Raw genomic sequence first — 27545 nt, 5'->3', positions numbered from 1 at the left:
CACCAGTGTGTGCCATCAGAGGACGGAAGCTGCAAAGGGACCGATGAATCCATCAATACTTCACATGCTTATAATAACTCATGATGGGGAGGTCTCCCAAGTTTTTCTTCGCCGCTTGTGAAAACTGAAACCTGCCTTTTTGGGGTGTCTCTTTGAATTTCCTTCTTCCCATACTTCCTTCTTTCTTGACTCATTTTTAACCATGATTTCCTTATTTTAATCTTTGCCCAAATATCCCTTGTTGGAAAGGCCAGCGTTACTTACTGAATGGCAACCCCCCAATTCATATATGAAAGTCCTAACCCCTACTACCTCTGAATAAAAGCTTATCTGGAAATAGGGTCGCTGAGGAAGTAATTGGTTAAGACAAGACAGTATCATTCTGCAGTAAGGTGGGTCCCTTATCCACGATAACCGGTGTCCTTCTAAAACGGAGAAATTTGGATGCAGGCACACAGAGTGGGAGAAGGCCATGTGAGGGCTGGAGGTAAGCTGCCACAAGCCAAGGAACGACCAGAAGCTCGCAGAGAATTCTGGAACAGATCTTTCCCAGCATCTGCAGAGGGAGCATGGCTCTCTGTCACGTCTTTTTCAGATTTCTTGCCTCCACTGTGCGACCATAAGTATCTGTTTTTCTAAACCACCCATATGCGGGATTTCGGTACAACGCTAGCAAACTAACAGAGCCAGTGACAAATCATGGTGATGAGGGGAGCAGTGCCGGGCGTGACAGTGCTTCCAACTGCCCGCACAGGGGCAGCTGCTTGGACTCTTCCACAAATGACGTCATTCCCATGCTAAAATCTGTTGAAAAACTTCTCACTGCACTTAGAGTAAAACAGAAACTCCTTCCTCTGGTTATAGGGAAATACCCTGTGTCAGTAAGACCCGTTCGGGCGTCTCCATACTTGTCGAATATTGCTCTCTCCACTTTTTCTCCATTCTGCAGCCATGACGACCCCTTTTCTGTTTTTGAACATTCAGCCTTGGGGCCCCATGAAATATGCCCCTGCCTAGAATGTTCTTCCTCCAGGTCTTTCCAGGCTTCGCTCCTGCTTACCATTTGATCTTACCTTAAATGTCACCTCCTCATAGAGATACCCAGGCCTTTTATGGGAATGCACATATTTATTTCTCAGAATCGATCTATTTCTCAGCATGACACATCACTTCCTGCCACCTTGCTTGCTTATGTCTTTATAAAAGTTCATCAGCATCACTAAAATGTAAGCTCAACTAGAATAAGGACTAGACTATCTTGTTTGCTGCTGTATCCTCAGTACCTAAAACAATGTCTGACGGCAAGGGAGCGATGGATGGTTGCATTATCTGTGCACTGCACAAGGCACCCAGTCTAGGAGGTGAGCCAGAGCCTTGTCAGCCAAGCTCTACATCAGGACAGCGGCATCTGTCTAATTATCTGCCAAGAAAACATGCCCCCTTCCTTCACTAATTTGTACCAGAAGTAAATTGGCTGCCACTGTTCCCGTTTAGCACTCAGTAGGCACTCAGTAAACATGTTTCATCAATGACCAGCAATTTCCATTCATCTTGTTTCTGTCAGTTAGGAACCTTACGGCTTTGAATGAGTCCCACGCCTTTCTCTTTCTCAATCTTCTTACCTATCAGGGCTACAGTGAAATAAAATGAAATTATGGCTGTGACGATGCTTCAGAAAGTAGTGTACTGGCCTCAGACATGATTAAGATTAGGATGTAACTTAGACACTTGCAGTTTTATACTGTATGGCAAACAAGAGACAGGAGCTGCTAGCTTGGAGTACTGAGTATGCTGCACAGAAGCACGATGACTGTGGAGACCTCGCCATTTTTACTCTGAGAGAAAGCATCATGACTTGTCAACTCACACATGCTGCATGGCGTCTTCAAATAAGACCAGGTGCATGGCAGCATTCAGTTCATTGTAGTTGGCTAAGGCTTCCGTGAGGACGGTCTTCAGCACCTCCCAGTCCCTCACCGGCAGGTAGCACGGATCTTGGCCGCCGTGAGCAAAGTGGCAATAGATGAGGGGCTTTTGAAACAGCACGTGACTGTCTACACCCTGCAGGAGGAGGGAGAGAACAATCTGCTCACGTCAGCCATCCAGAATGAGCCATCTGGAAGCACAGTGGCCCACCAAAGGCAGAACCTGCAGGTCAGTCTGTGAGTCGCTGGGCAGAATGTTCCCCAGGACAGACCCGAGTATATTCTGGAATCATGGCTGTTCCAGCAAGGTAAGCATGTGCCCAATTTGTTCACATCCTTAGCTGACTCTGCCCCAACACTGATTAGTGCCAGAGCAAAGAGTGACCTTGGACATCCCACACACTTACTTCAAAATATTTACAGGCAGTTTCCAGCATTTTTTTCTGAAACAAATCACAATCCTTTGGGTCTACCAGTTTGTCTCCATAAACACGAGAAGACTCGTGAAGCCACAGGCGGATTAAATCATTTGGACATTTTAAACATTCAGGAGAAGCAAATAAAATGCCCTACAAGGCAAGAACGGGAACAATTAAAAATTCGGAAACTGGTGACATTCTACAATAGTATTTTCCTTTAACATTTTAACTGTATACTAAATTCAGCAATTTATTAAGTTAGAAGAATTACCATAAGTAGAATTATTATAATAGTAGTTTTACTCTCTGAGAAGTAACATCTTAAAAACCCGACTATCATTATACCCAGTTTCAGAATATAGGTTAAGACTGTATTTCACAAGCCAGCCCAGGAAATAAATAGCTCATCTGAGACTTGTGTTTATCATGTCTCCCAACAGATGAAGTTTCCCAAAGGACAAAGAGCTAACATGAATGTCACAGGATCAACATTTCTTTTTATCCTAAAATCCTTTGATATCTGTTAATCTAACCCTTCCATTTAGCAGATGAGGAATATGAGACCAAAAGTAAATTGTCTGAAATCACACTTTGTGGGTAGATCTGGAACTAGCCCCAAAACATTTTGACTACCCCCCCTCCCTTCAATACTACCCTTCAGTATCTTGGATTCATAGACCCACTCCTTCGGGAAAGAGTCAGCTGGCTCTGGACTTCGAAGAGACACAGAGAGTTGGAGGCAAGTAGTTACAAAGCCTCAACAACTGTTTGGTGGCATGAGGTGTAGCTGACAGACTGGACATAGCGGTGAGCAAGCCTCTCATCCCGTGTCACCTATGGCTTTCCTTCCTGTTTTTCCCTAAGATTAAAAATCAGCTTTGGTGCCCCCGGGTGGCTCAGTCGGTTAAGCATCCAACTCTCGATTTCGGCTCAGGTCACGATCTCAGGGCCATGAGATCGAGACCCGTGTCCGCCTCTGTGCTCAGTATGCCATCTACTTGAGATTTTCTCTCACCCTCTCCCTCTGCCCCTCCCCTGCCTCCTCTCTCATGCTCTCTAATAAATAAATAATTTTTTTAAAAATCAGCTTTTAAACAACACTGTATTGAACACAGTCATTCCAGCAGGTGCTAAAAATACAGCGATGAGAACGAATGGAAGCTCGGTCTCAGGAATCTGTTGTCTGACACAGTGTTATGGTTGTAAGGCATTTGCAGAGTGATTTAGAAAAGAGGGTTATAAAAATATAAAGAAGCAAAAATCACCAAAGATAAAGAAGTCTTCTGAAATTCTCCACTACCCCTCTCACAAAAGAACTTCAGGCCATAAATAACCCTCTAACTGCTTTTTCTGTGGAGGGTAGAGCGCACCAGTTGATTTTTTTTTTTTTTAAATTCCGGTTTCAATTCCCTCTTTGGAATTTCCTTACAAACCAAATACAGAAACACTGTCATTTTACCAGGTAAGCCAATAGGTGTCAAGGTCAAGTAAAAATAATCCAATGGTGTAAGAAATTGTGACGTTTCTCTTGATGTACGTTTAAAAATCATATCGTATAAATATGAATAAATAACAAATGATCCTCCTCACTTGGCCCAAAATGAGGCACTCAGATATTTATATGGAATACACAGAACAGGGAGTCAGACTTCTACCCTTGCTTCTGCAGCTAAGTCTCTGCACTTGAGAGAATCCACGAGTCCCATCGGTAAAATGAGAATAAACCTGCCATATAGACTTTACAGAGAAGTTTATGGTGTAACACCCAAGAATACATACAACAGTACACAGCATCACCTTGAACTAAGTTCTGTAACTGAACACCATTAATCTTACCAAAATCATTCCTCCACCCAAGATGCATAACCCAGAGCCACCAAGGTACCTGGAAGACGTTTGATAAGTCTCTCAGATTAAAGACGTAGTGGAATTTAACAGCTGTGGGTAAAAAGCTATGTGTCATCATCTGATGGAACGTGATTGTTGCCTGTATCAAAGAGGGGCCACTCCTGAGAAGTGATGGACCAAAGGCTTGCTGCTGAAAGTGGAAGTTAAGAATTTGGCTATAGATGGTTTGCAGCGCATCCAAGGATGGAAAGTTGAATGCAAACACAGTGAAATGTCTCTGAAAAACAAAACAAAAGAAATGTAAGAGTTACATATAATAGGGATTATAATGGAACCATTAGATTGCAAAAAAAGGCTTTTTTTTTTTTTTAACCCTTCCTGTATTCCATGCCCCCTGCCATGTCACTGTGGTACCTTTCTCTCTGACTCTGCGCCTGGCTATAGGACTTGATTGAGCTAACAGAGTGAGGCGGAAATGACACTGTGCCAGTCACTGTCAGAAGCCTCTGTGTTTCCACTTGCTCTCTTAAGGCCCTACCTTTGCCATGGACTGTACAAGCCTATTAACGGATGAAAGACACATGAAACTGAGCCACCCTGTCCCTATCACTTTAGTCAAAGCCACCATAGATTTGCTGATAGAGTCACCCAGCCGACCCCCAGCTGATTCCAGATAAGGGTTTAACCAACACTTACTGTTGTATACTGTTGTTTTTTGTGTGTTATAGTTGGTGGGGGTTATTGTTATTAAAAGCTTATATGTACACACAAAACATGCACATTAATATTTTTATCAGCTTTATGCATAATTCCAAGATGTGGAAATAACCAAGGCATCCTTCAATAGGTGAATGGATAAACAAACTGGTACACCAATACAATGAATATTACATAGTGGTTAAAAAAAAAAAAAAAGAGCTATCAAGCCATGAAAAGACATGGCAAAACCTTAAATGTGTATTTAAGCTAAGTCCAAGAAGCCAATCTGAAAAGGCCACATACTGTGGGATTTCAAACATGTGACATTCTGGAAAAGGTGAAACTATGGAGACAATAAAAGGATCAGCTGGTTGACAGGGATTCAGGAGTGGGGGGATGGATGATTAGGTGGAGCACAGGAGATTTTTAGTTCAGTGAAACTTATTCTGTATGGTATTTTCATGGTGGATACCTGGCATTATGTATTCGCCAAAATCCACAGAAGACACAACACAAAGAATGGGCTCTAATGTAAACTTTGGACTTTGGTTAATAATAATGAATTTATATTGGTTCATCAACTGTAATAAATGCAGGACACTAATGCAATATGCTCATAATAGGGTAAAGTGAGGTGGGAGGAGGGTGAGAAGGTATTAAGGGAACTCTTTGCAGTCCTTTCAACTAAAACTGCTGGAACAGTTTGTAAACCTGTACCTGCTCTTAAAAAAAATAATTAAAAAAAAAAAAAGCTTCCAACAGAAGTCCAGTAGGAGCCCTAGTTTGTACAAAAAGCTTCAAGAATCACAATCTACAATGTTTGAGGTTTTACTCAGGGCCTATTTGGGTGACAGCAGGACTCCACATCCTACCTGTAGTCGAGGATTGATCATGGAACTGCCCACCATCAGATTCATGCAGGCGATGTACTGACAGCTGTGGATTTCCTTAAGCATCACCTTCTGTCTATCATACCTGAAAACCAGGAAACAGAACCTTAAGTCCAAAACCTGAAGATGACAACACAACAAAATCCCCCAGTTTATGAAGGACTTCCTCACAAACTGTCTCCCTTGATTTTTATAATCTCTCTGTGATGCTGGGCGTGTTAGCTTCAACTCAGAGACACGAAAACTAAAGCTTAGAAAACGGAAGGCTACATAGCTCTTCTGATGCCTGAATCAACATAAGGAACTGAGTCAATACCTACTGTTCCTGCTTACTGATTCCCACGTGACTATTTCTGGTGAGCAATATCCACAGCAAGGCTGGGGGCTCTCCCTCTAGTTAACGGCAGGGATGGACACACTGCAAGGCCCAGACATTACCCAACAGCTACATCCCACAGAATAAGGTTAGGTGTCTAAGTAATTTAGTGCAAGTTAACATATCTGAGAGTTTAATGCTTCAACTAGACAGTAATATATCTAAGACACTTTTCAATCCAATTCTTCCGAAGATACAAAGGGAACCTACAGCATTTATGATGATGAAAGGGGGATGTAAAACGAAACCTAAAAGTTATCCCAGAAAATGCTCCTCCTCCTCAGAAAAAATTGGGGTAGTTTCATTCTTCGGCATTCATCCATAATAACAATAATTAGATTTCAGTAGAGAAAAAGACACAGAGAATCGCTTACCAGTGTCCGTAATCGATGTGCTGCCGAATCAGAGTGTGGGGCTGCACTGTGCCATAGGGGTCCACTTCGGGCATATTCATGTCATCGATGAAATAAACTAATTTTTTATTTCCTCCTGGACCATAGATACGACCAGCCTTTTTCTCTAGAGGTTTCTCAAGAATTCCTGAAACAAATGCATCGTTTTGCCCACCAATCAGATAAAATGTCACTTTCTGTCCTTCGTCTTTTTTTTTTTCCTCATTTTTCCTCATCTTCTGTCCATTTCATCCACTCCTAAGTCTTCAAGTATTAACTCTGTGCAGTTCAGTATCAGCGATGACCCTCTGGTCACCTCCTCTGTGTCATGCTTTCCTGCCAGCCTCCCTCCTATTGGCAGCTCACCTCGCCTCTCCTTTCCTGGAGAGTCACCATCTGACACACGACATCACACTGGCCAGCAATCCGAGGCAACACTGCTGCTGGTCTGAACGGTTTGCCGCCCGAACACACTCTAACCCACGGCCTGCTCCCTCTGTCCTTCCCTATCACCCCTGCAGGAGAGGTACCTACGCACAACAGAGAGAGTCCCCATACCTCTCTTCTTGGGTCATCCAAGGGCACAAGTGTAAGGGAAGGCTGTACACAGACTCTATCCTGTGCACACATTAACTTACATTTCCTCATGTGCCTCAGTGACTGTGTTGGGAGTAGGAAATCCTGAACCGAGTGTACGTAAGACATAGTGTCTAATAATTGCTGGCCCTCCGAATAGACTATGAGTAGCTTGAGGACAAGGAACTGCATCGTGTTCATGACTGTATTCCCGATGACAACCACAATAAGCCATTTGTTAAATGAATGAAAGAACAAAGAAGTGTATCAGGAATAAATTAACAAAGCCCTCTTCCAAGCAGTGGCTTGGCACTTCCAAATGCGTGCTTCCTACCAGCCACTGGTGCCTGGATGTTTGGCCCACACCAAACAAGCCTCTTGCCCACTCACAACCCATCTCTTCCTTTTTTCCTTCTGTGCTCCTCTTTGTTTATCAGTAGAGGCCTGGCATTTCATCAATACAGTTTTAATGAAGTTCTCCTAAATCAATCCATTACTTGAAAAGGTAACCAGGACACTCTTCCTTGTGGACACCGTGATATAAAAAGCCAAAGTGATATAAAAAGCCAAAATCACAATACTGAGTGCGATTAACACTCTCTTAGCCAGGTGCCAAGCTTTAGTATCATCTTTCTCTCCTGGTCCCAGATCTGCCTGACTACAGCCTGTAAATGGTACCTCATGTCTCTTCCCTTTCACCACTCTTTCTACCATTTTAGTCAGAGCAACGTTACATTCAGCTGGTACACTACCCAGGGGGACTGGTCTCCGCACCTCAGACATCTCCTCCCAAAGGACAGCCTGCATCCTTGCTCCCCATAAATGGCTCGCCCTCTCCTACCAAAGGAAATACATTCTCTTTAGCTTGCATCTTAGCTCGTTCTACAGTTACAGTGACCATTCCACATTGCCTGGGGCTATCCTGGTTTGTTTGTTTATTTGTTTTCTGAGAGAGAGAGAGAGAGCACACATGTGAGTTGGAACGGTGGTGGGGTGGCAGTGGGAAGGCAGAGGGGAGAGGAGAATCTCCAACAGGCTCCACACTCAGTGCAGAGCCCAACTAGGGCCTCAATCTCATGACAACAAGATCATGACCTGAGCCAAAACCAAGAGTCAGCTCAGTCAGCCACTGAGCCACCCAGACCCCCTGAACGATCCCGGTTTTAACAATAAAAATCTCATGTCCCAGAAATCCCCTCACTCCATGGGCAAACCTAACAGTTGGGCCTTCTATCTACAGTCTAGCTCCAACGCACCACCGTAACCTTTTCCCTATGTTCTACCCCATCTCTGCGCTTCAGCCAACTTAGAGATCCAATTAATTGCATGTCTTCTGTAATTTTCTCTTTCCTCTGTTTGCTTACACTCATTTTTCTATCTCAAATCCTATCTTTGCCTGCATTACACCCCATCCTGAAGGTCTGAAACCCAAATCTTTCAAGTACACTGGTCTATTTGTTGTGCTAACAGGCAATGTCTAAATCTTACACCATGCCTGTACCCTTTCAGGAATTAGCAAGATGAACTCATAGTACAGTGAAGTATTTTGTTCGATTATTGAATTGTAGACCTAATCTTCCATTTACAAGTGATAAAGTGATCCCTCCTTCTGTGTCTGTGAATGAAAAACATGCACTGGACACATTGCCTTGGGAAAAATAGATAAATAATACAAATTTGCTAAAGAATTAAATGAAACATCTTCAAGTTGGATTTTTTTAACTGTTCCATTCATGAGGTCAAGAAAGACAAACCTCATTAAGAGATTACAAAAAATCACTCTTGGCTGAGTTAATGATGTCAGTCAGTAAGAAAATTTATTATTAACCTCTACTGATAAAGCTAGGAAAGCAGTAACAACATATACCGATGTGCATGACCATGTGCACACATACACACACACACACACATACACACAGAAACCACAATCAAGGCAACTCAATAGGTTTAATCAACTACTAGATAATAGGGAGTCTCACTGCCCCCACCACCAACATAACCCTGACACTTTCCTGGATAGTGACAGACCTACAAATAGCAGCTCTTTCTACACTATCTCCTTCACTTCCCATGTCTACTTAGCTTGACCCTCCTAACTCAGAATGCCCCAAATCTGTTTGGTTCTTTTGTTTACACCGATATATTTATTCAAAGGCTAAAATTATTCTTACAATTTTCCTAAGATTTAATTAACAGCTCATGGCCTGGCATTTCATCAATACAGTTTTAATGAAGTTCTCCTAAATCAATCCATTACTTGAAAAGGTAACCAGGACACTCTTCCTTGTGGACACCGTTATGTTGCTAGGGCTCCATAAAATTGACTAAAGGTGGTCAAACTCTGTAGAGGCAAAGCAATGAACACTGCTGATGTCGATTCTTGCTGTTCTGAACAGTAATAAGTGAAATATAGCCACTAGTGATATAAAAAGCCAAAATCACAATACTGAAACAAAGTATATTTTACCCAGATTGGTGGTAAGTAAAAATTCATCTGAGGCCAAAGCAAAATGGTCTAAAGCCTAGAGAAAGTAGTCGTCCCCTCCAGCTACATGCCCCAGCCTTGACAGTTTCTGATGCCTTGTTTCTAAAATATAAGCAGGAGAACACTTACTTTGCAGAGCTGCAGATGTTGTATAGTAGTTGAAAGGCACACGGGACACGAAGTAATCCTCAGAGAGACTTGCCAGTGTATCACCTACAAAGGCTGTCTTTCCCACCCCACCATTTCCTACCAGCATTAGGGGTTGTCCTTTCTCAAGCAGCAACTCTACGAAATATCTGAGACGAGTTGTCTCTGATGTGTGAACCACAACTCTCTGTGGGGGGGGGGGGGGGGGGAGAAGGATAGAATGAGAGAAAAGTCAGAAAGAGAGGCATTCCAAAATTTTCTATCTTAAGCAACACAGTCACTTGAGAATTGAGATCCAAAGAATTCTTAACTCAAGTTCACACTCGGTAGGAGAGATCTTACCTGATTTTCAGTTTTGAATTGTCAGAGTTCAGACATCATAACTTGAGGAGAGCAAATGGGTAGTACCATCAAAATGCAGTAGCATAAGCAATGGATTTATCTTTTCCAACTTAAGTACTAGCCAAAGCCCCTTTCACAGAGTACATACACTCTGTCCAACCCCGTGTTAGGCATACCAGGGAATCCAATAAAAGTTTAAGAAACCGTCCACCACTCTCTAGGAGCTGACAAAACATTTGAAAAGTCAAGCCACACATAAATCAAAGTTGGGAGCAATGCCTTGGCTGGGTAAGATTAAGTGGCCAAACGATTAGGGCAGAATTTAGACTAAAGGAGTTCTGCATGGGGAGAGACCCAATGGCAGGAAACAGTGATTTTAAGTGAAATATTCCTAAGTCCAAAGTACTGTCAAACATATTATGCATTGTTTTGTTAAAAAAAAAAAAAAACTTTATGGCAATGCTTCTGCTTTGAAAATTAGTGACTTATTTATATACTTTATTGTTTCACAACAAATTTGAGGTGGCTTAGGGGAATAAAATAAAATGAAGAACAGAGGAGGAGGGGAAAAGATGGCAGAGGAGTAGGGGACCCTATTCTGACCGGTCCCCGGAATTGAGCTGATATCTACCAGACCACTCTGAACACCCATGAAATCAGCCTGAGATGTAAGAAAGTATATCTAGATCTCTACAAACAGAATCTCGCAGGCGGTTGGTTCCCAGGTACGAAGTGGGGAGCTGTGACTCCGCAGGCAGATATTGGAGGGTAAACGGCAGCGGGAAGGTGCCTGGCCATGAGGATCCTACACCACCGGTGAGTGACAGCCTCCTGCACTGGGGATGGGGCATAGACTTGCAGACCGGTAACGGCAGGGAAAGGACTTTAGACGGAAACCAGAGCAGTGGGGCCATGTGTGCGAACTGGGGGTGGCTGGAGGTTTTAGAAGCACAAAGGGCAGAGACATGCTCTGACCTGGAGGCAGACTGGGAGCCATGTGCAGGGGCACACAACCCAGGACACTGCAGTTTATAGCAGCACAGACACAAATGGATATAGTGTGGCCTGGAGAGCTCACTGAAGAACAGACTGCGATCTCTCCGCTCTGAGGCAGAGAGTTGGAAATGGTTTCTTCTGCTCTGACTCTCAGAAGAGATGCGGAAAGCTGCCAGGGAAAGCCGCCAGAGAACAAAAGCCCCCCAAAACCGGTTTTCACTGAGCCCATCCCCCACCACAGGGGGCAGGGCAACAGGGATGCCTGAGTAACAGTGCAGCAGACCCCTCCCCCAGGAGACAGGGTGGGAGAACAAGAGGCCAGCAACCCTAAGGTCCCTATAAAACAGGTGCGTCTTGCTTGGGTTGTGGTCAATAATTTTGGACTCTGTACATTCCCTCAACCACCCCTCAGCAGAATGACTAGGAGGAGGGACCCCCAAAATAGAAAAGACTCAGAGACTGTGACTACTTCTGCCACAGATTTACAAATGGATACAGATATAACCAAGATGTCAGAGATGGAATTCAGAGTAGCAACTGTGAAGACAATAGCTAGAATGGAGAAATCGATTAATGGCAACATAGAATCCCTAAGGGCCAGAACTGAAAGCTGAATTGGCAGGACTTAAAAATGCTATCAATGAGATCCAATCTAATCTAGATAATCTAACAGCTAGGGTAAGTGAGGCAGAAGAACAAATTACTGATCTAGAAGACCAATTAACAGACAAGAAGGAAAAAGAGCAGACCAGGGAAAAACAACTCAAAATCCATGAAAATAGAATCAGAGAAATAGGTGACACCATGGAACATTCCAATGTCAGAATTATTGGGATCCCTGACGGGGTGGAGAGCAAGAGAGGACTAGAAGATATATCTGAGCAAATCGTAGCTGAGAACTTCCCTAATTTGGGGAATGAAACAAACATTCCTGTCCTAGAGGCAGAGAGGACCCCTCCCAAGATCAAGGAAAACAGGCCAATGCCCTGGCATGTAACAGTAAAACTCGTGAATCTCAGAACCAAGGAAATCATCTTAAGGGCAGTTAGGGGGAAGAGATTCCTTACGTACAGAGGGAGGAACATCAGAATAACGTCAGACCTATCCACAGAGACCTGGCAAGCCACAAAGGCCTGGCAAGACATATTCAGGGTACTAAACGAGAAGAACATGCAGCTAAGAATACTTTCTCTGGCAAGGCTGTCATTTAGAGTGAATTGAGAGATGCAGAGCTTCCAAGACCTGCAGAAACTGAAAGAATATGTGACCACTAAGCCGGCCCTGCAAGAAATATTAAGGGGGGTTCTATAAAAGGAGAAAGACCCCAAGAGTGATATACAACAGAAATTTATAGGGACAATCTATAAAAACAAGGTCCTCACAGGCAACATGATGACAATAAATTCATATCTTTCAATAATCACTCTCAACATGAATGGCCGAAATACTCCCATAAAACGGCACAAGGTTGCAGATGGGATAGAAAGACAGGACCCATCCATATGCTGTCTACAAGAGACTCATTTTGAACCTAAAGATACATCCAGACTGAAAGTGAAGGGATGGAGTTCCATCTTCTATGCCAACAGACCTCAAAAGAAAGCTGGGGTAGCAATTCTTATAAAAGACAAATTTGATTTTAAGCTAAAGACGGTAGTTAGAGACAAAGAAGGACACTATATCATTCTTAAAGGGTCTAGCCAACAAGAAGATCTAACAATTGTAAATATCTATGCCCCCAACATGGGAGCAGCCATCTACATAAGCCAACTGTTAACCAAAACAGTCATACTGATAAAAATACGTTAATTGTAGGAGACCTCAATACTCCACTCTCAGCAATGGACAGATCATCTAAGCAGAAAATCAACAAAGAAACAACAGCTTTGAATGACACACTGGACGAGATGGACCTCATAGATATATATGGAACATTCCACCCTAAAACAACAGAATACTCGTTCTTCTCGAGTGCATACGGAACTTTCTCCAGAATAGACCACATACTGGGTCACAAATCAGGCCTCAACTGATACCAAAAGACTGAGATTATTCCCTGCATGTTCTCAGTCCATAATGCTTTTTAAAACTGGAACTCAATCACAAGAAAAAATTTGGAAGAAATTCAAACACTTGGAAGCTAAAGACCACTCTGCTCAAGAATGTTTGGGTCAACCAGGAAATCAAAGAAGAACTTAAACAATTCATGGAAACCAATGAGAATGAAAACACATTGGTCCAAAACCTTTGGGATACTGCAAAGGCGGTCCTAAGGGGGAAATACATAGTCATCCAAGCCTCACTCAAAAAAAATGGAAAAATCCCAAATTCAGCAACTAACTTTACACCTTAAAGAACTAGAGAAAAAGCAACAAATGATGCCTCAGCCACTCATTAGAAGAGAAATAATTAAGATTAGAGCAGAGATCATTGAATTAAAACCAGAAACACAGTAGGTCAGATCAACAAAACTAGAAGCTGGTTCTTTGAAAGAATTAATAAGATCGATAAACCACTGGCCAGACTTATCCAAAAGAAAAGAGAAAGGACCCAAATTAATAAAATTATGAATGAAAGGGGAAAGATCACGACTAACACCAAGGAAATAGAAACAATTACTAGAAATTATTATCAACAACTATATGCCAATAAATTAAGCAACCTGGAAGAAATGGATGCCTTCCTGGAAATCTATGAACTCCCAAGACTGAAACAGGAAGAAATTGACAATCTGAATAGATTCAGACAATAACCAGTAATGAGATTGAAGCAGTGATCAAAAACCTCCCAAAAAACAAGAGTCCAGGGCCTGATGGATTCCCTGGGTAATTCTACCAAACATTCAAAGAATAAATAATACCTATCCTCCTAGCCTTATTCTATGAGGCCAGCATTACCTTAATCCCCAAACCAGGCAAAGACCCCATCAAAAAGGAGAATTTCAGACTGATATCCCTGATGAATATGGATTCCAAAATCCTCAACAAAATCCTAGCTAATAGGATCCAACAATACATTAAAAGGATCATCCACCACGAACAAGTGGGATTTATCCCAGGGATGCAAGGGTTGTTCAACATTCGCAAATCAATCAATGTGATAGAACACATTAATAAGAGGAGAGAGAAGAAGCATATGGTCCTCTCAATTGATGCAGAAAAAGCATTTGACAAAATACAGCATCCTTTCCTGATTAAAAGTCTTCAGAATATAGGGATAGAGGGAACATTCCTCAAGTTCATAAAATCCATCTATGAAAAACCCACAGCGAATATCATCCTCAAAGGGGAGAAGCTGAGAGCATTTCCCTTAAGATCAGGAACACGACAAGGATGCCCACTCTCACCACTATTGTTCAACATAGTACTAGAAGTCCTAGCAACAGCAATCAGACAACAAAAAGAAATAAAAGGTATTCAAATTGGCAAAGAAGAAGTCAAACTCTCTCTCTTCACAGATGACCATGATACTTTATGTGGAAAATCCAAAAGACTCCACCCCCAAATTACTAGAACTCATACAGCAATTCAGTAATGTGGCAGGATACAAAATCAATGCACAGAAATCGGTTGCTTTCTTATACACTAACAATGCAACTGTAGAAAGAGAAATTAGAGAAATGATTCCATTTACAGTAGCACCAAAAACCATAAGATACCTCGGAATAAACCTACCCAAAGAGGTAAAGGATCTATACTCTAGGAACTACAGAACACTCATGAAAGAAATTGAAGAAGACACAAGAAGATGGAAAAACATTCCATGCTCATGGATCGGAAGAATAAACATTGTTAAAATGTCTATGCTACCCAGAGCAATCTATACCTTCAACGCCATCCCGATCAAAATTCCAATGACATTTTTCAAAGTGCTGGAACAAACAATCCTAAAATTTGTACGGAATCAGAAAAGACCCCAAATTGCCAAGGAAATGCTGAAAAAGAAAAACAAAGCTGGGGGCATCACGTTGCCTGATTTCAAACTATATTACAAAGCAGTGATCACCAAGACAGAATGGTACTGGCACAAAAACAGATATACAGACCAATGGAACAGAACAGAGAGCCCAGATATGGATCCTCAACTCTATAGTCAAATAATCTTCGACAAAGCAGGAAAAAATATGCAATGGAAAAAAGGCAGTCTCTTCAACAAATGGTGCTGGGAAAATTGGACAGCTATACACAGAAGAATGAAACTCGACCATTCTCTAACACCATACACAAAGATAAACTCAAAATGGATGAAAGATCTCAATGTGAGACAGGAATCCATCAAAATCCTAGAGGAGAACATAGGCAGTAACCTCTTTGACATCGACCACAGCAACTTCTTTCAAGATACATCTCCAAAGACTAGTGAAACAGCAAAAATGAACTTTTGGGACTTCGTCAAGACAAAAAGCTTCTGCACAGCAAAGGAAACAGTCAACAAAACAACAAGGCAACCCACAGAATGGGAGAAGATATTTGCAAATGATACTACAGATAAAGGGCTGTTATCCAAGATCTATAAAGAACTTCTCAAACTCAACACCCAAAAAACAAATAATCCAGTCAAAAAATGGGCAGAAGACATCAACAGACACTTCTCCAAAGAAGACATACAAATGGCTAACAGACACATGAAAAAACGTTCATCATCATTAGCCATCAGGGAAATTCAAATCAAAACCACATTGAGATACCACCTTACACCAGTTAAAATGGCAAAAATGGACAGGGTGAGAAACAACAAATGTTGGAGAGGTTGTGGAGAAAGGGGAACCCTCTTACACTGTTGGTGGGAATGCAAGTTGGGTACAGCCACTTTGGAAAACAGTGTGGAGGTGCCTCAAAAAATTAAAAATAGAGCTACCCTATGACCCAGCAATTGCACTACTGGGTATTTACCCCAAAGACACAGATGTAGTGAAAAGAAGAGCCATATGTACCCCAAAGTTCAAAGCAGCAATGTCCGCAATAGCCAAACTGTAGAAAGTGCTGAGATGCCCTTCAACAGATGAATGGATAAAGAAAATTTGGTCCATATATACAATGGGATATTACTCAGCTATCAAGAAAGGATGAATACCCAACTTTTACATCAACATGGATGGGACTGGAGGGGATTATGCTAAGTGAAATAAGTCAAGCAGAGAAAGTCAATTGTCATATGGTTTCACTTATTTGTGGAACGTAAGGAATACCATGGAGGACATTAGGAGAAGGAAGGGAAAAATGAAGGGGGGGGAATCAGAGGGAGAGGAACCATGAGAGACTATGGACTCTGAGAAACAAACTGAGGGTTTTAGAGGGGAGGGGGTGGAGGGATGGGTTAGCCTGGTGGTGGGTATTAAGGAGGGCACATAATGCATGGAGGACTGGGTGTTATATGAAAACAATGAATCATGGATCACTACATCAAAAACTAATGATGTATGGTGACTAACATAACATGGAAAAATAAAATAAAATTAAAAAAAAATGAAGAACAGAAATAAACCCGATTCAGGGAACATGGACTAATATATAAAGTCAGGGAAAGAGGTAGCAGGTGCAGATATGCAAGAAATAGAATCCTGCACAGTGATTAAAACAGAGTTGACATTTCTTGCATTTTTGGTGGCCAAATTAAAAAGGGGGTAAAAAAAAACCACCTGCAAGATTCAGATTGGTTCTTAAAAAAAAAAATTAACACCTAAATTCTGCAATATATTCTCCCCTGTTTGGTTAGCTTATACTGAACACAACTGAGTATTTTATAGATCATTCAGGATCATTTTCATGATTATGAATATTTACACTAGAATTCTGTTTTAATTTGGTGATACTCTCAGGGCCTACTGAAAGGCACAGACTGTTCTATGCTACATCAAACAGTCCCAGATGACTGTTTTTCATCAGAGTTACATTTTACACTATTTTTTTTCTCCTCTTTGGCTGCTCATTGTCATCATGTGCTTTTTAATTTGGCTATTAGCTCAGTTCTCTACACAATAATTCACACTTCCTGAGAGTTGAGTATGTGACAGGTGCGATGTTAAGCAGCTTCATACGCTAGGTCATATGATACTCATAATTAATTTACAAGGGGACTTGTGTCATGATTTTCATTTCAGACACGATGAACCTAAAGCTTAGAGAACAATGGTAACTTGACCAAGGTCACAGCAAAGTAGTAAGTGGTGGTACTTGGATTAAAACTCAAGCCCGTCCAGAGCCCAAGCCCTGTCTGCCCTACCACACAGAAGGTGTGTCAGGACATGGACTGGACACACGTTATGTCATCTCTTGGCTCTCCCATTTTCCATATGTAAAAGGTTATTAATAGGCTATGCCTTAGAAAGTTGTTTTAAGGATTAATCTATGTAAAGCAATTAGAAAAGGGTCTGAGATAGACTTATGTAATATTAGCATTGACTATGATTGCTGACTCAGTATGGTTCCCTTCCAATATGTTAAGAAGCTGTTAGTGGAATAACCACACTTGGTACAACTGTGTGTAGAGTAAGATTATAAGGTTCTAATAGGTTCCCTGTTGAATAAAAGATGTCGTTGGTCAGATCCATCAACCTTGCCATACCAGTTTTTGGTCTTTGGTTAATTATGAATTCTCACCTTTCAGCCAGCTAGGTAATACTCCCAGGTAGGTGAAGTCCAGGCAGGTTGAGCAAAAGCAGATTTCAAAATATATCAAGCAGATGGAACAGACATGGTTGGTTGCCTCCCAGCACCCATCTCTTCACTTCCCTTCCTGTCAGAGCTCCCACTTTGTCCAAGTCTCCATGCTTCTTCCATGCACTCATGTGCTCAACCTGGCTCCTATGGTAGTGTGATGCCCCGTCAAATCCAGTTAGGGTAACCCAGTACCTGGCCTGAGGCAGGTTAGGGGCGGCTTGTGAGCCCTGGAGTATTAGGTGTTCAAGAGGCAGTCTGCTCTGGGGCTTCTGAGAAGTTTCCTCACTCTTAATAAAAAATACGTGACAAAGTGTCCTTTCCCTCCGAAGGTAACTTCTGGGACACTGGAGCCAGACCAGGAAGGATACTAGTCTTAAAAATGATGCCAGTGTTAAGAAGGGCAGAGCAGAGATGGAAAGACCCAAATCCTTGGTGATATCACCAAGTCACAGAATTAATCAGTCTTGGGGCCATCCTACTTCTGATTGCTTATTCGTGAAGTTTCCTCACGGTTAGGTTTATGGGTTGAACTGTGTCTTCCCCAAATCCATATGGTAAAGCCCAAATCCCTACTACCTCAGAATGTGACTATATTTGAAAACAGGATCTTTCAAGAGATGATTAAGTTAAAATGAGGCCGTTAGGGTAGGCCCTACCCCCATCTGACTGGTGTCCTTGTGAGAAGAGGAAATTTGGGCAGACTTGGAGACATGCTCAGGGAGGCACACACACACACACACACACACAAAGGCCATGTGTGGACACAGCAAGAAGGTGGCCATCTGCAAGCCAGCGAGAGAGCACTCAGGAGAAACCAAACCTCCCAACACCTCAATCCTGGATTTCTTGCCTCGGGAAAGAACTGTGAGAAAATGAATTTCTGACATTTAAGCCATCCAGTGTGTGGTATCGTGTTAGGACAGCCCCCGGACACTAACACAAGTAGAGTAGGCCCCTAGTGCGATGACTGGTGTCCTTATACAAAGGGGAATTTGCACACAGAGACACACACACGGGGAAAATGCCACGTGAGGATTGGAGCTATGCTGCCATGAGCCAAGGCCCCTTGAGATCACCAGTGAACTCCAGACGGAGGCCTGGAACGGACTCTCCCTGACAGCCTCAGAAGGAACCATTCCTGCTGACACTTGGTCTTTCAACGTCTAGCCTCCAGAACCACGAGACAAGAAATGTCTGTTGTTTAAGCCACCTACCTTGTGGCGCTTTGCTCCAGCAGCTCCAGGAAGCGAATACACTGGGTTTTCTCTTATTTCACACCAGCTGCCTAGTTAATACCATGGAAACCCCCTATACTCTCTAGTCACACAGCGCCATTGGAAGCACTAAGCTCCCAAGTGAATCAGAATGTCGCGATTTTAAGAAGTCTAATGAAAAGGAAGAGAGATTGGGGCAGAAGAAGACGACGACTGAAGAATAAGTCAACATCAGAGAAATGTAAAACAACAATCTATGAAGAGAAATAATTAAAAAACAAAAAGGATTCATTTTGATTTCTCAGCGGCCATGAGAATTGGAAACCTCTGAGTTGAGGAGCTTGAACACATCCATTTTATGGCTTAGGGGACTAAAGGAAAGACGTTCTAGTGAAAAGTGCTGTCTAATAAATTCACAATACGGTCAGATATGAGAATCACTGGAACTAACAGAAATATGTCTTTGATTTTTAATAAAACTCACAAAATGTGACATATTAAGAAAGCAGTTACTCTAGACTTAAGCTGAAATTTTTTAATAAAAAAGTTTGCATAAACTTAAGAGCCGTCTCACTAGTTGTTCTTATAACTAAGATTCTTCTCCCCCAGGCAATATGCTATATATGCTTGACCATATCAACAAAAATTTTTCCATCAGGCAAGAAAAGAAGGACAGCTCAAACGTGAAACAAAAAGGCTCAAAGCAGCACAGTGTGGTTTGAAAGTTACTATGTTCCATCCACCTACCTGCAGAGGTACCTCTGGATCCATAGTAAATTTGGGGACTTTATCAGCCCAAGGCAAGAATTTCTTAGTTTTGTGGTCCAGATAATAATCGAAGATTGTCCCCTGGGATGGAAACTTTACTGCTTTCATCTCTTTATGCCACCACCGACTGAACTCAGCTTGAGAGCCAGAAAGCTAAGGAGAACCAGAGAAATCCTTATTGCAGACCTAGAGGTAATTTTGAACACATACAAAGCCCCTCCAAATCCTGTTCAACACAGTATTTGCCATGTAAAGAGTTATAATTACAAATGGGATTGAGAAACTGACCCAAGAAAAATAAATAACTAGAAGGAACTTAAAATGAGTGATAATATCAGAGAGGCAAAAAGCTATAATTGCCATATATCCATCAGGTACACATTTTCTGGAGTAATTATTAACTTAAAAAGCAAAGTAAGGTTAGGTGAACCTTAGATTACCCCTGGGTTATTCAATTTAACAATGAGCTCCATGCAAATTACTATGCTAGGTTCAGCGAGACAGTGGTTCTCAAACACTGGTGTTGATTTCTACCAATATTCACATCAATTCGTGATAAAATAAAAAAGGTAAGAACACAGGAATACTTTTTTAAAAACTGGTAACATTATTTGATTTCAATACTGCCCTCTATTTGAGCTTATAGGCTTCTTGGACCTTTTGGTGTTGAAACAGCTTTCCTTTTATAAAATTATGGTATTCATTATGGTCCTTGTTTATAAATGTCCTCATTTAGAAAAGTAAACATTTGGTAACCCTATTGCATTCCTTCAAGTCATTAATCAAACCGTTTATCTTTGAAATTCGAAATCTGGAAACCCCCACCATGAGGGATGAGGAAAGGCATGTTCTTGGTTTTCTAGCAGGGCACAGTTGAAAACTCTCGAGAGACAAACTGTGCCCTACAGAGAGGAATGACAGTGGTAGGGAACAGGCTCTCCTCGCTAGAGGGTGCTCCTTTTTATACGATGGTAGGTACAAGCCCTTTGCTACTAGATTAGGGTTTGGAAAACAAAGAAGGGGAAATGGCAACTGTGTATCAGCAGCTTATCAAACCCTTCTGTATCTATACGAAGACCTGGCCTACTGTCTCCAACATCCACTGGACGACCCGGCCCACTAACTCCCTCCATCCACAGCACAAGCTGGCATAGTGACTTCTGTATCCGCAGGATCATCTACCACAGTGAGCTTTGGTGAACTCTAAGAACAGTGTGTTTGAGTGGCCATGGCATTCAGTAGTCTCCTACTTTCTAAGACCTTAACTCCCATTTTTCTCCAGTGACATTCTTTTTTTTTTTAAAGATTTTATTTATTTATATGACAGAGAGAGAGAACACAAACAGGGGGAGTGAGAGAGGGAGAAGCAGGCCTCCCCCTGAGCAGGGAGCCTGATGCGGCACTCGATCCCAGGACTCTGGGATCATGACCTGAGCCAAAGGCAGACGCTTAACCCACTGAGCCACCCAGGCATCCCTCTCCAGTGACATTCTTCAAACTGCTTTTTCTTTGGTATCCTATGTCCTTGGACTATGGCCCACTTCTAGTGCTGGGGTGATCACACCCATGAGCAGAGACAGGATGGCTGGAGAAGAGGTGTGTGTGTCGAGGGCAGAGAAGGGTGAGGAGTTTTAGCAGGCAGAGCTTGTCCCCATCTTCCAAATAGGCTGAGCTCACACTCCTATGCACCACCACTCATGTGTCAGTGAGGCTCGTGTGAGTTATTTTCCAGTTGGTGCCATGGGTATTTTATCACCCTACGAAAGTTGGTCTTAAATCAAATCAGTTCTGAAGGTAAAACACTTGGCACCATTCTCTGTAGAGAGAATACAGAGGACTTCGACTTTACATCAAAATTTGCTAACCACTACATCAGCAAGATCATTTTAGTAACACATCTTTGACTCATTAGTTCACTCAACTACAACGCATTTGTTCTAGACTGCAGAAGAAAGCCAACAGAATGTCTGCCGTCACAGAATTTATGGGGAGATAGAAGCAGAGACACGAGGAAGCACAGGGGAAGCAGAGGCTAAGCCGATAAATGCAGAAATAAATAGGTGCTGTGAAAGTAGAGTTTGCTCTAAGTGAGAGTAACGGGTGAATCTATTTTTATTTCAATTCTAGTTCATTAACCTACAGGGCAATACTGGTTTCAGGAGTAGAATTCAGTGATTCATCACTTACATATGACACCCAGCGCTCATCAGAATGAATGCCCTCCCAAATACCCATCACCCTTCTAGCCCATCCCCCACCCACCTCCCTCCATCAACCCTCAATGTGTTCTCTCTCTTTAAGAGTCTCTGTGGGGGCACCTGGGTGGTTCAGTCTGTTAAACCCTTTCTCCGCCTTCTCGTCAACAAAGGATAAATCTATTTTATTTTTTTAAAGATTTTATTTATTTGACAGAGAGAGAGATAGCGAGAGCAGGAACACAAGCAGGGGGAGTGGGAGAGGGAGAAGCAGGCTTCCTGCTGAGCAGGGAGCCCGATGTGGGACTCGGTCCCAGGACCCTGGGATCTCGACCTGAGCCAAAGGCAGACACTTAACGACTGAGCCACCCAGGCGCCCGGGGGTGAATCTATTTTAATTGGATGTCCAGGTGAGCCATCTTTGAGAACCGGCACAGATTAGGGAGAAGATGGCTCCAAGAAGCAGGAAGGGGTCATCACGGGCCAAGATCCTGTGGTATGACAGACCTTATATTCCAGAAATGGGCACTGCAGCTGGTGGAAGGGGGTGGGAGGTGGGGAGAGAGGTAGGGGTAGGCAGAAGAAGCAGGGAAAGACTGGCAGGACCAGATCCAGGGGCCGTGTAAATAGTATTACATTTTTCACTTTATCCGAAAGGCAAACGGAATCCATTAAAGTGTTTTAAACTCTCAAGTGTATCATATAATTCAATTTACATTTAAAAAAATTGCTCTGGCTGCTGAGAGGATAATGGATTACGGGGGAGGTAGAGAAGCAGACCAGTGAGGCTGTTACCTTCGAAGCCAAGGGAGAAGTACTAATAGCGGTTTATGGGAGCTCAGGGAGAGTTGATCCAAGACCTATTTTGGAAGCTGCCTGCAATGGCCTGGCTTCGGAACACCGGACCCGAGTCAGCGTGCTGCAGTCGGAACGTGGCTCCGACATTACCTGGGCATCCTCAAGCAGGCTATCTAAGTTTCGGCTCCTTTTTTTGTTAAAAGGGGAGGAAGGTAGTTGTACCTATACACAGAGGTTTTATTTTTTTGAAGATTCAGTAAAATAGCCAACTAAGAGGCCTAAGCACCTTCTTGGACATCCGGCAGGCGCTCAGATTTGTTCAACTAATAAATGGCTATCTTAAGAGCATTTCTTCCGTCTTTTTCATTCATGTTTCCAACTATATAGTTTCTGTTTTGAATGTTTCGTAGTTAGAGCCCTTTTGAAGATGTGAGGGGATGGTGATGAGGAGGAGGATGAAGAAGATGAGGCTTATTTAGGGAGAGAGTGTCTGGAGGAGTGAGGTGACCACTGTGGTGGCCCAGTGCCCGGCTTGACAGACTGCTGGGAAGGCCGCCATGTTTGAAAACTGGAAACATGAAAAGGCAATCAGCTGGGAGGGAAGTGGTCAGGAATAGAGGGATCTCTGCTGTCCACATCCTACTCACACAATTTTAACTGGTTTACATCCTAGCGAAGGAAAAAACCTTGTGGAGAACCCCAGGAGGACATAAAAAAACATGGGGGAGGGGGAAGCTGGGGAGAGGGGAGATTCTGCCCGTGGCCTCCATGAAGGAGAAGTCCACGCATGCTGTAAATTATGCCTGAGAAAAACCACATGAAGTCACCCAACACCAACTCTTGACTTTCACTCAAAGAAAACGGGCTGCTTTTCTTTAGAAAGCCCCTGGATATTACAGAAGGAAATGTGGCTTCTGAGAAGGATCAAAATCAGATCTAGCAGGCCAAGTGAATTCCACACCTATTTATAGACACGGTTTATGGTAACCTAGTGACAAGAAGCAGAACCGGCAACAGGTTTTAGTAACCATGTATCTGAGGATCTACAACAAGTCAACCAATGGAAATATGGGGCCCTCTTGGCTGTGATGCCTTCCAATTTAAATTCCCTGTTTACATCCGGAAATATCTGGCAAAGTCTGGAAGATGCGTGCCATCTATTTTTAAGGCAAAGATTCAGGGGTACCCATAGGATCAGTCATGACCGTGGGAGATCCTGAGGTACCCTGGCCCAGGTCGCCTTTGGAGATGTACATGGGTGTGAATCCTGGTACTGTCATTTCCTATCAGTGTAACCTTGGTCAAGCTCCTTTGCCCCTCTGAGCTTTATGAGCACCATGAAGATAGACTGAACAATTACTGGAAACATTACGTGACAAAATCTACATGCAGAGGAGCATGGTGGAGATGAGATGTGCCATCCTCTAATGTTGAAACACTCCCACTTTGCACCTGAGTAAGTCTAAGCCGTGTGTACACGTGTGTGTATGTGTATGCACGCACTCGAGCAAGCTCGTCTCAAGTGTTTGCCCAAAAGAAATCACCCACGGATGAGCTATGCTAGCAATGCTGGGCAGGCATGGTAGCCTCATGTTAGGCTGAAGGCAAGACCCTTGGAAAGGATCTGGCCTGAGTTGAGTCTGATTCCTAAATAATTACCCCGGGAATCATGTAAGAGACTGATTGGAGGTAAGAGACCAGAGACAGGGAAACCGATTTCAAGGTTCTTACGTGCTGTATACTGCATGTGTCCACTCCTCTCACCCCACATCTCTATGTTGAAGCTCTAACCGCCACTGTGATGGTATTTGGAGATGGGGCCTTGGGAGGTAACTCGGTTTAGATGACGTCATGAGAGTTGGGCATTCATTATGGGATTAGTGCCTTTATAAAAAAGACATCCGAAAGCTTTTTGTTCTCTGTCATGTGAGGACACAGCAAAAAAGCACCTGTCTGTAAGCCAGGAAGAGGGTCCCAGCCAGAACCTGACCATGCTGGCACCCTGACCTTGGACTTGAGCCTCCAGAACTGAAAGTAAATTTCTGTCACTTACGCCATCCAAGGTACGGTATTTTGTTACGGCAGCCTGAGCTAAGATGCTGTGACGGCCCAGGACAAGCTAAAGATGATATATTCCTGAATGGAGGCTGTAGGGACGGGGAGGTGGGGACTGACCTGACAGCTGTTGTGTGACTGAAAGGGTCTGATAATCATGGGATACAGAAGTAAAGAAGAATGGGGTCTCCCTCGTTTTTAGCTCGAGCAACTGGAAGGAATGAGAGCATCCCCGAGGATAAGAAAGGGAGCAGAGGAGGAGCCAGTGGGGGGCTGGGGCAGATGAAGAGCTCTGTCTCTGTCACAGAGAGCCGAGCGGCATCTGGAAGAGCACACTGCCGGCCCTGCTCCCGAGGCAGGCGGAAACACCGACCCCTGGGCTCCGAAGAGAGACCGGGGTAAGGCTATGGGTTCGGCAGCGTCCGCCAAAGTTAGAGCTACCAGCCTGGATGAGCTGGCCTAAACACACTGGCTTACAAGAGAACAGGGCAAATGGCAGAGATTTATGATGATATTAAAAACAAAAAAACCCAAAAAAACCCCAAAACACAGGGATCACATTACAACCTGCCTCCCAAGTAAAACTTGTGCTATAAATTATTTCTGTGAACTATCTCAAAACATACCTGATCTTGCAGCAGAGTGCCTCCGAATGCCCAGATACAAGCAAAGACAAAGTAGACTTCATAAACCTCTTTTGGGCTGTCCGAAGGTACGTTGTCAGGAGTCAATAAGCACTCTAGAAGGGTACAAATAGTCTAAAGAAAAATAAATAGCTACTTACTTAGGGCAGCAACTCCTTAATAGCAGAGTAAGGTCAAAGGACATACTAACAAATCCACTTACTCCTTATGAGATTATAGAATTTTCCCCAATCTGGGACTTGCTACATTGAGACAGACCAAAATTACTGCCTTGGTTTTCTAAGGCAATACGGGAAAACCTTTGTCACTTTTAATGAAACCGATCTTCTAAGTAATCAAGTCTTTTTAAAAAAGGACTATCTTATCCAGTTCGTGATCACTATAATAAACATGAATACATATAGGCACAAAGAAAAGATAATGGGGAATACATTTAAGCTCTCTCTTTTTTTTTTTTTTTTTTTATTAACAGGGAGTCACAGTACAGAGTCGTCTACAGCTCACATTCTCACTCAGTAACAAACTAAAGATATCTTGCCTTCCCAGTGAGCGCTGCTCTACGGTATCGGTGGGAATGAGTGCGTAAGATTCCACTTGACAGGGAGGTATTTATTCATTTCCCTCTTGCTGGACATTTAGATAACCCATTTTCCCTTAGTGCTTTGGCAGTGGCTTTTCCCACCTGTTGTATAAACTTAGAAAGTCGGACTGGCAGCCTTCGCCTATGACTTTTTTTTTTTTTAACACCAAACTAAATTTAACCTTGGAAGAAATGCTCTTCAGGAACTTGTCCTTCATCCCTCCATGTGAGACAGCAATGTGCTGTTGGTCAGAAACAGAGCCTGAGTTCAGGACAATCAGGTCAGTGATGAGGGGAACATGGCTGCTTGCAAAGGCCTTTCCCAAAGGGAACAATAACCAGTCATGAACATGTTTTCCAGCTACTTCTCTGAATCACAGAAACGGTTGTCACTTAGTAACATTATCCCAGACTCTCAGAACTCCTGGTACCCTTCTCCTGGTTTCTGAAGGCAGCCGGAGATTTCATACAGACAGCAAGCTGTAACAAAACAGGTCAGGATTGCCTGTGGGTCTTTCTTCCCCAGCCATGAAAGCTGGGGAAAACCTATGGTAACCTGGAAAATAGCTCCTGGAAATAATTTACAAAGGTTTCCAATTTGAAAAGTTGACCGCCTGTTATATTTTTCAATCTTCTCTCTTGATTTCTATTATGTTATATAGTTCCATATCTGCCAATTTAAAATAATCCTCCAAAAGAAATAAAAATCACCCATTTGTTATCAAGAAAAGCCCTGGTGCTCTAAGGGACTGTTAAAACCAAAACCAAAACCAAAACAGGGACTGGAAGACTTCAATGTGATGTTATCCGCTCATCTGGAGACTCTACTAACTCACCACTTTTCTGTTTTCTCCCAAACACAGTACTTAGAAAACACTTAGAGCAGCTCTATGTCAGAAACTGGTAACATCAGACTCTGGTGTATCTTATGAAGGAGTTAATATACCTAACCAAACTTAAAGCAAATACATGTCATTTATTGGAAAATGGAGCACATTAATTTCTTAAAGTAGTCATTTGAAGGTATCCCCTTTTGTACTCAAATTCATCTCGAATTTTGTCACGTAATCACAGAAAAGACACTACTCTATAAAACAACAGCTGAAAAGGAGCTGAGGATAAAATGCCATTTCTGAATACTACAAAAGGAGGAAGTGAGAGGGAAAGTCATATTAATTCCTACTGACCTATTTTCACACTACTCTTGAATGAAAAAATTCACACTACAGAGAATCACACAAATACATAAGTCAACTTGAGAAAGAACACAATCATGCTTTTCCAAGTACCACACCAGAGGAAGTCTAATTAGGGTAACCACATAATTAATTCATTATGAATAAATTCAGACCTGCTTTCAGAAATAAATTATACCTCAGATAATTACTGTTGAAGACTATCGTTTACTTAATTGGTGTGTGAATTATCCAAAAACCTGAACTTTTCTTCTTATTATGCTTGTGACTATTTCTAATTTAGCTTCAAACAAATCTGGTAACATAGTACTCTGAAACCAATTTTGTTCCTAGAGGGAAAA

At 42.6% G+C, this 27545-nt stretch overlaps 1 protein-coding gene across 1 annotated transcript in view; it reads right to left on the bottom strand.

The window, feature by feature from the left end:
* Window positions 1–27545, bottom strand: part of DNAH11 (dynein axonemal heavy chain 11) — a 329965-nt gene that overhangs the window by 146547 nt on the left and 155873 nt on the right. The window contains 8 exon segments of the mRNA XM_021689842.2: window positions 1868–2061; window positions 2333–2494; window positions 4230–4469; window positions 5764–5866; window positions 6532–6697; window positions 9740–9940; window positions 19712–19889; window positions 25411–25542. Coding sequence (XP_021545517.1) covers window positions 1868–2061; window positions 2333–2494; window positions 4230–4469; window positions 5764–5866; window positions 6532–6697; window positions 9740–9940; window positions 19712–19889; window positions 25411–25542 — 1376 coding nt within the window.

This window comes from Neomonachus schauinslandi, chromosome 12 (genome assembly GCF_002201575.2).
Source record: "Neomonachus schauinslandi chromosome 12, ASM220157v2, whole genome shotgun sequence".
Taxonomy (NCBI): Eukaryota; Metazoa; Chordata; class Mammalia; order Carnivora; family Phocidae; genus Neomonachus; species Neomonachus schauinslandi.
Note: the sequence above shows the minus strand (reverse complement) of the source record. Positions and strands in the feature narration are given on the sequence as shown.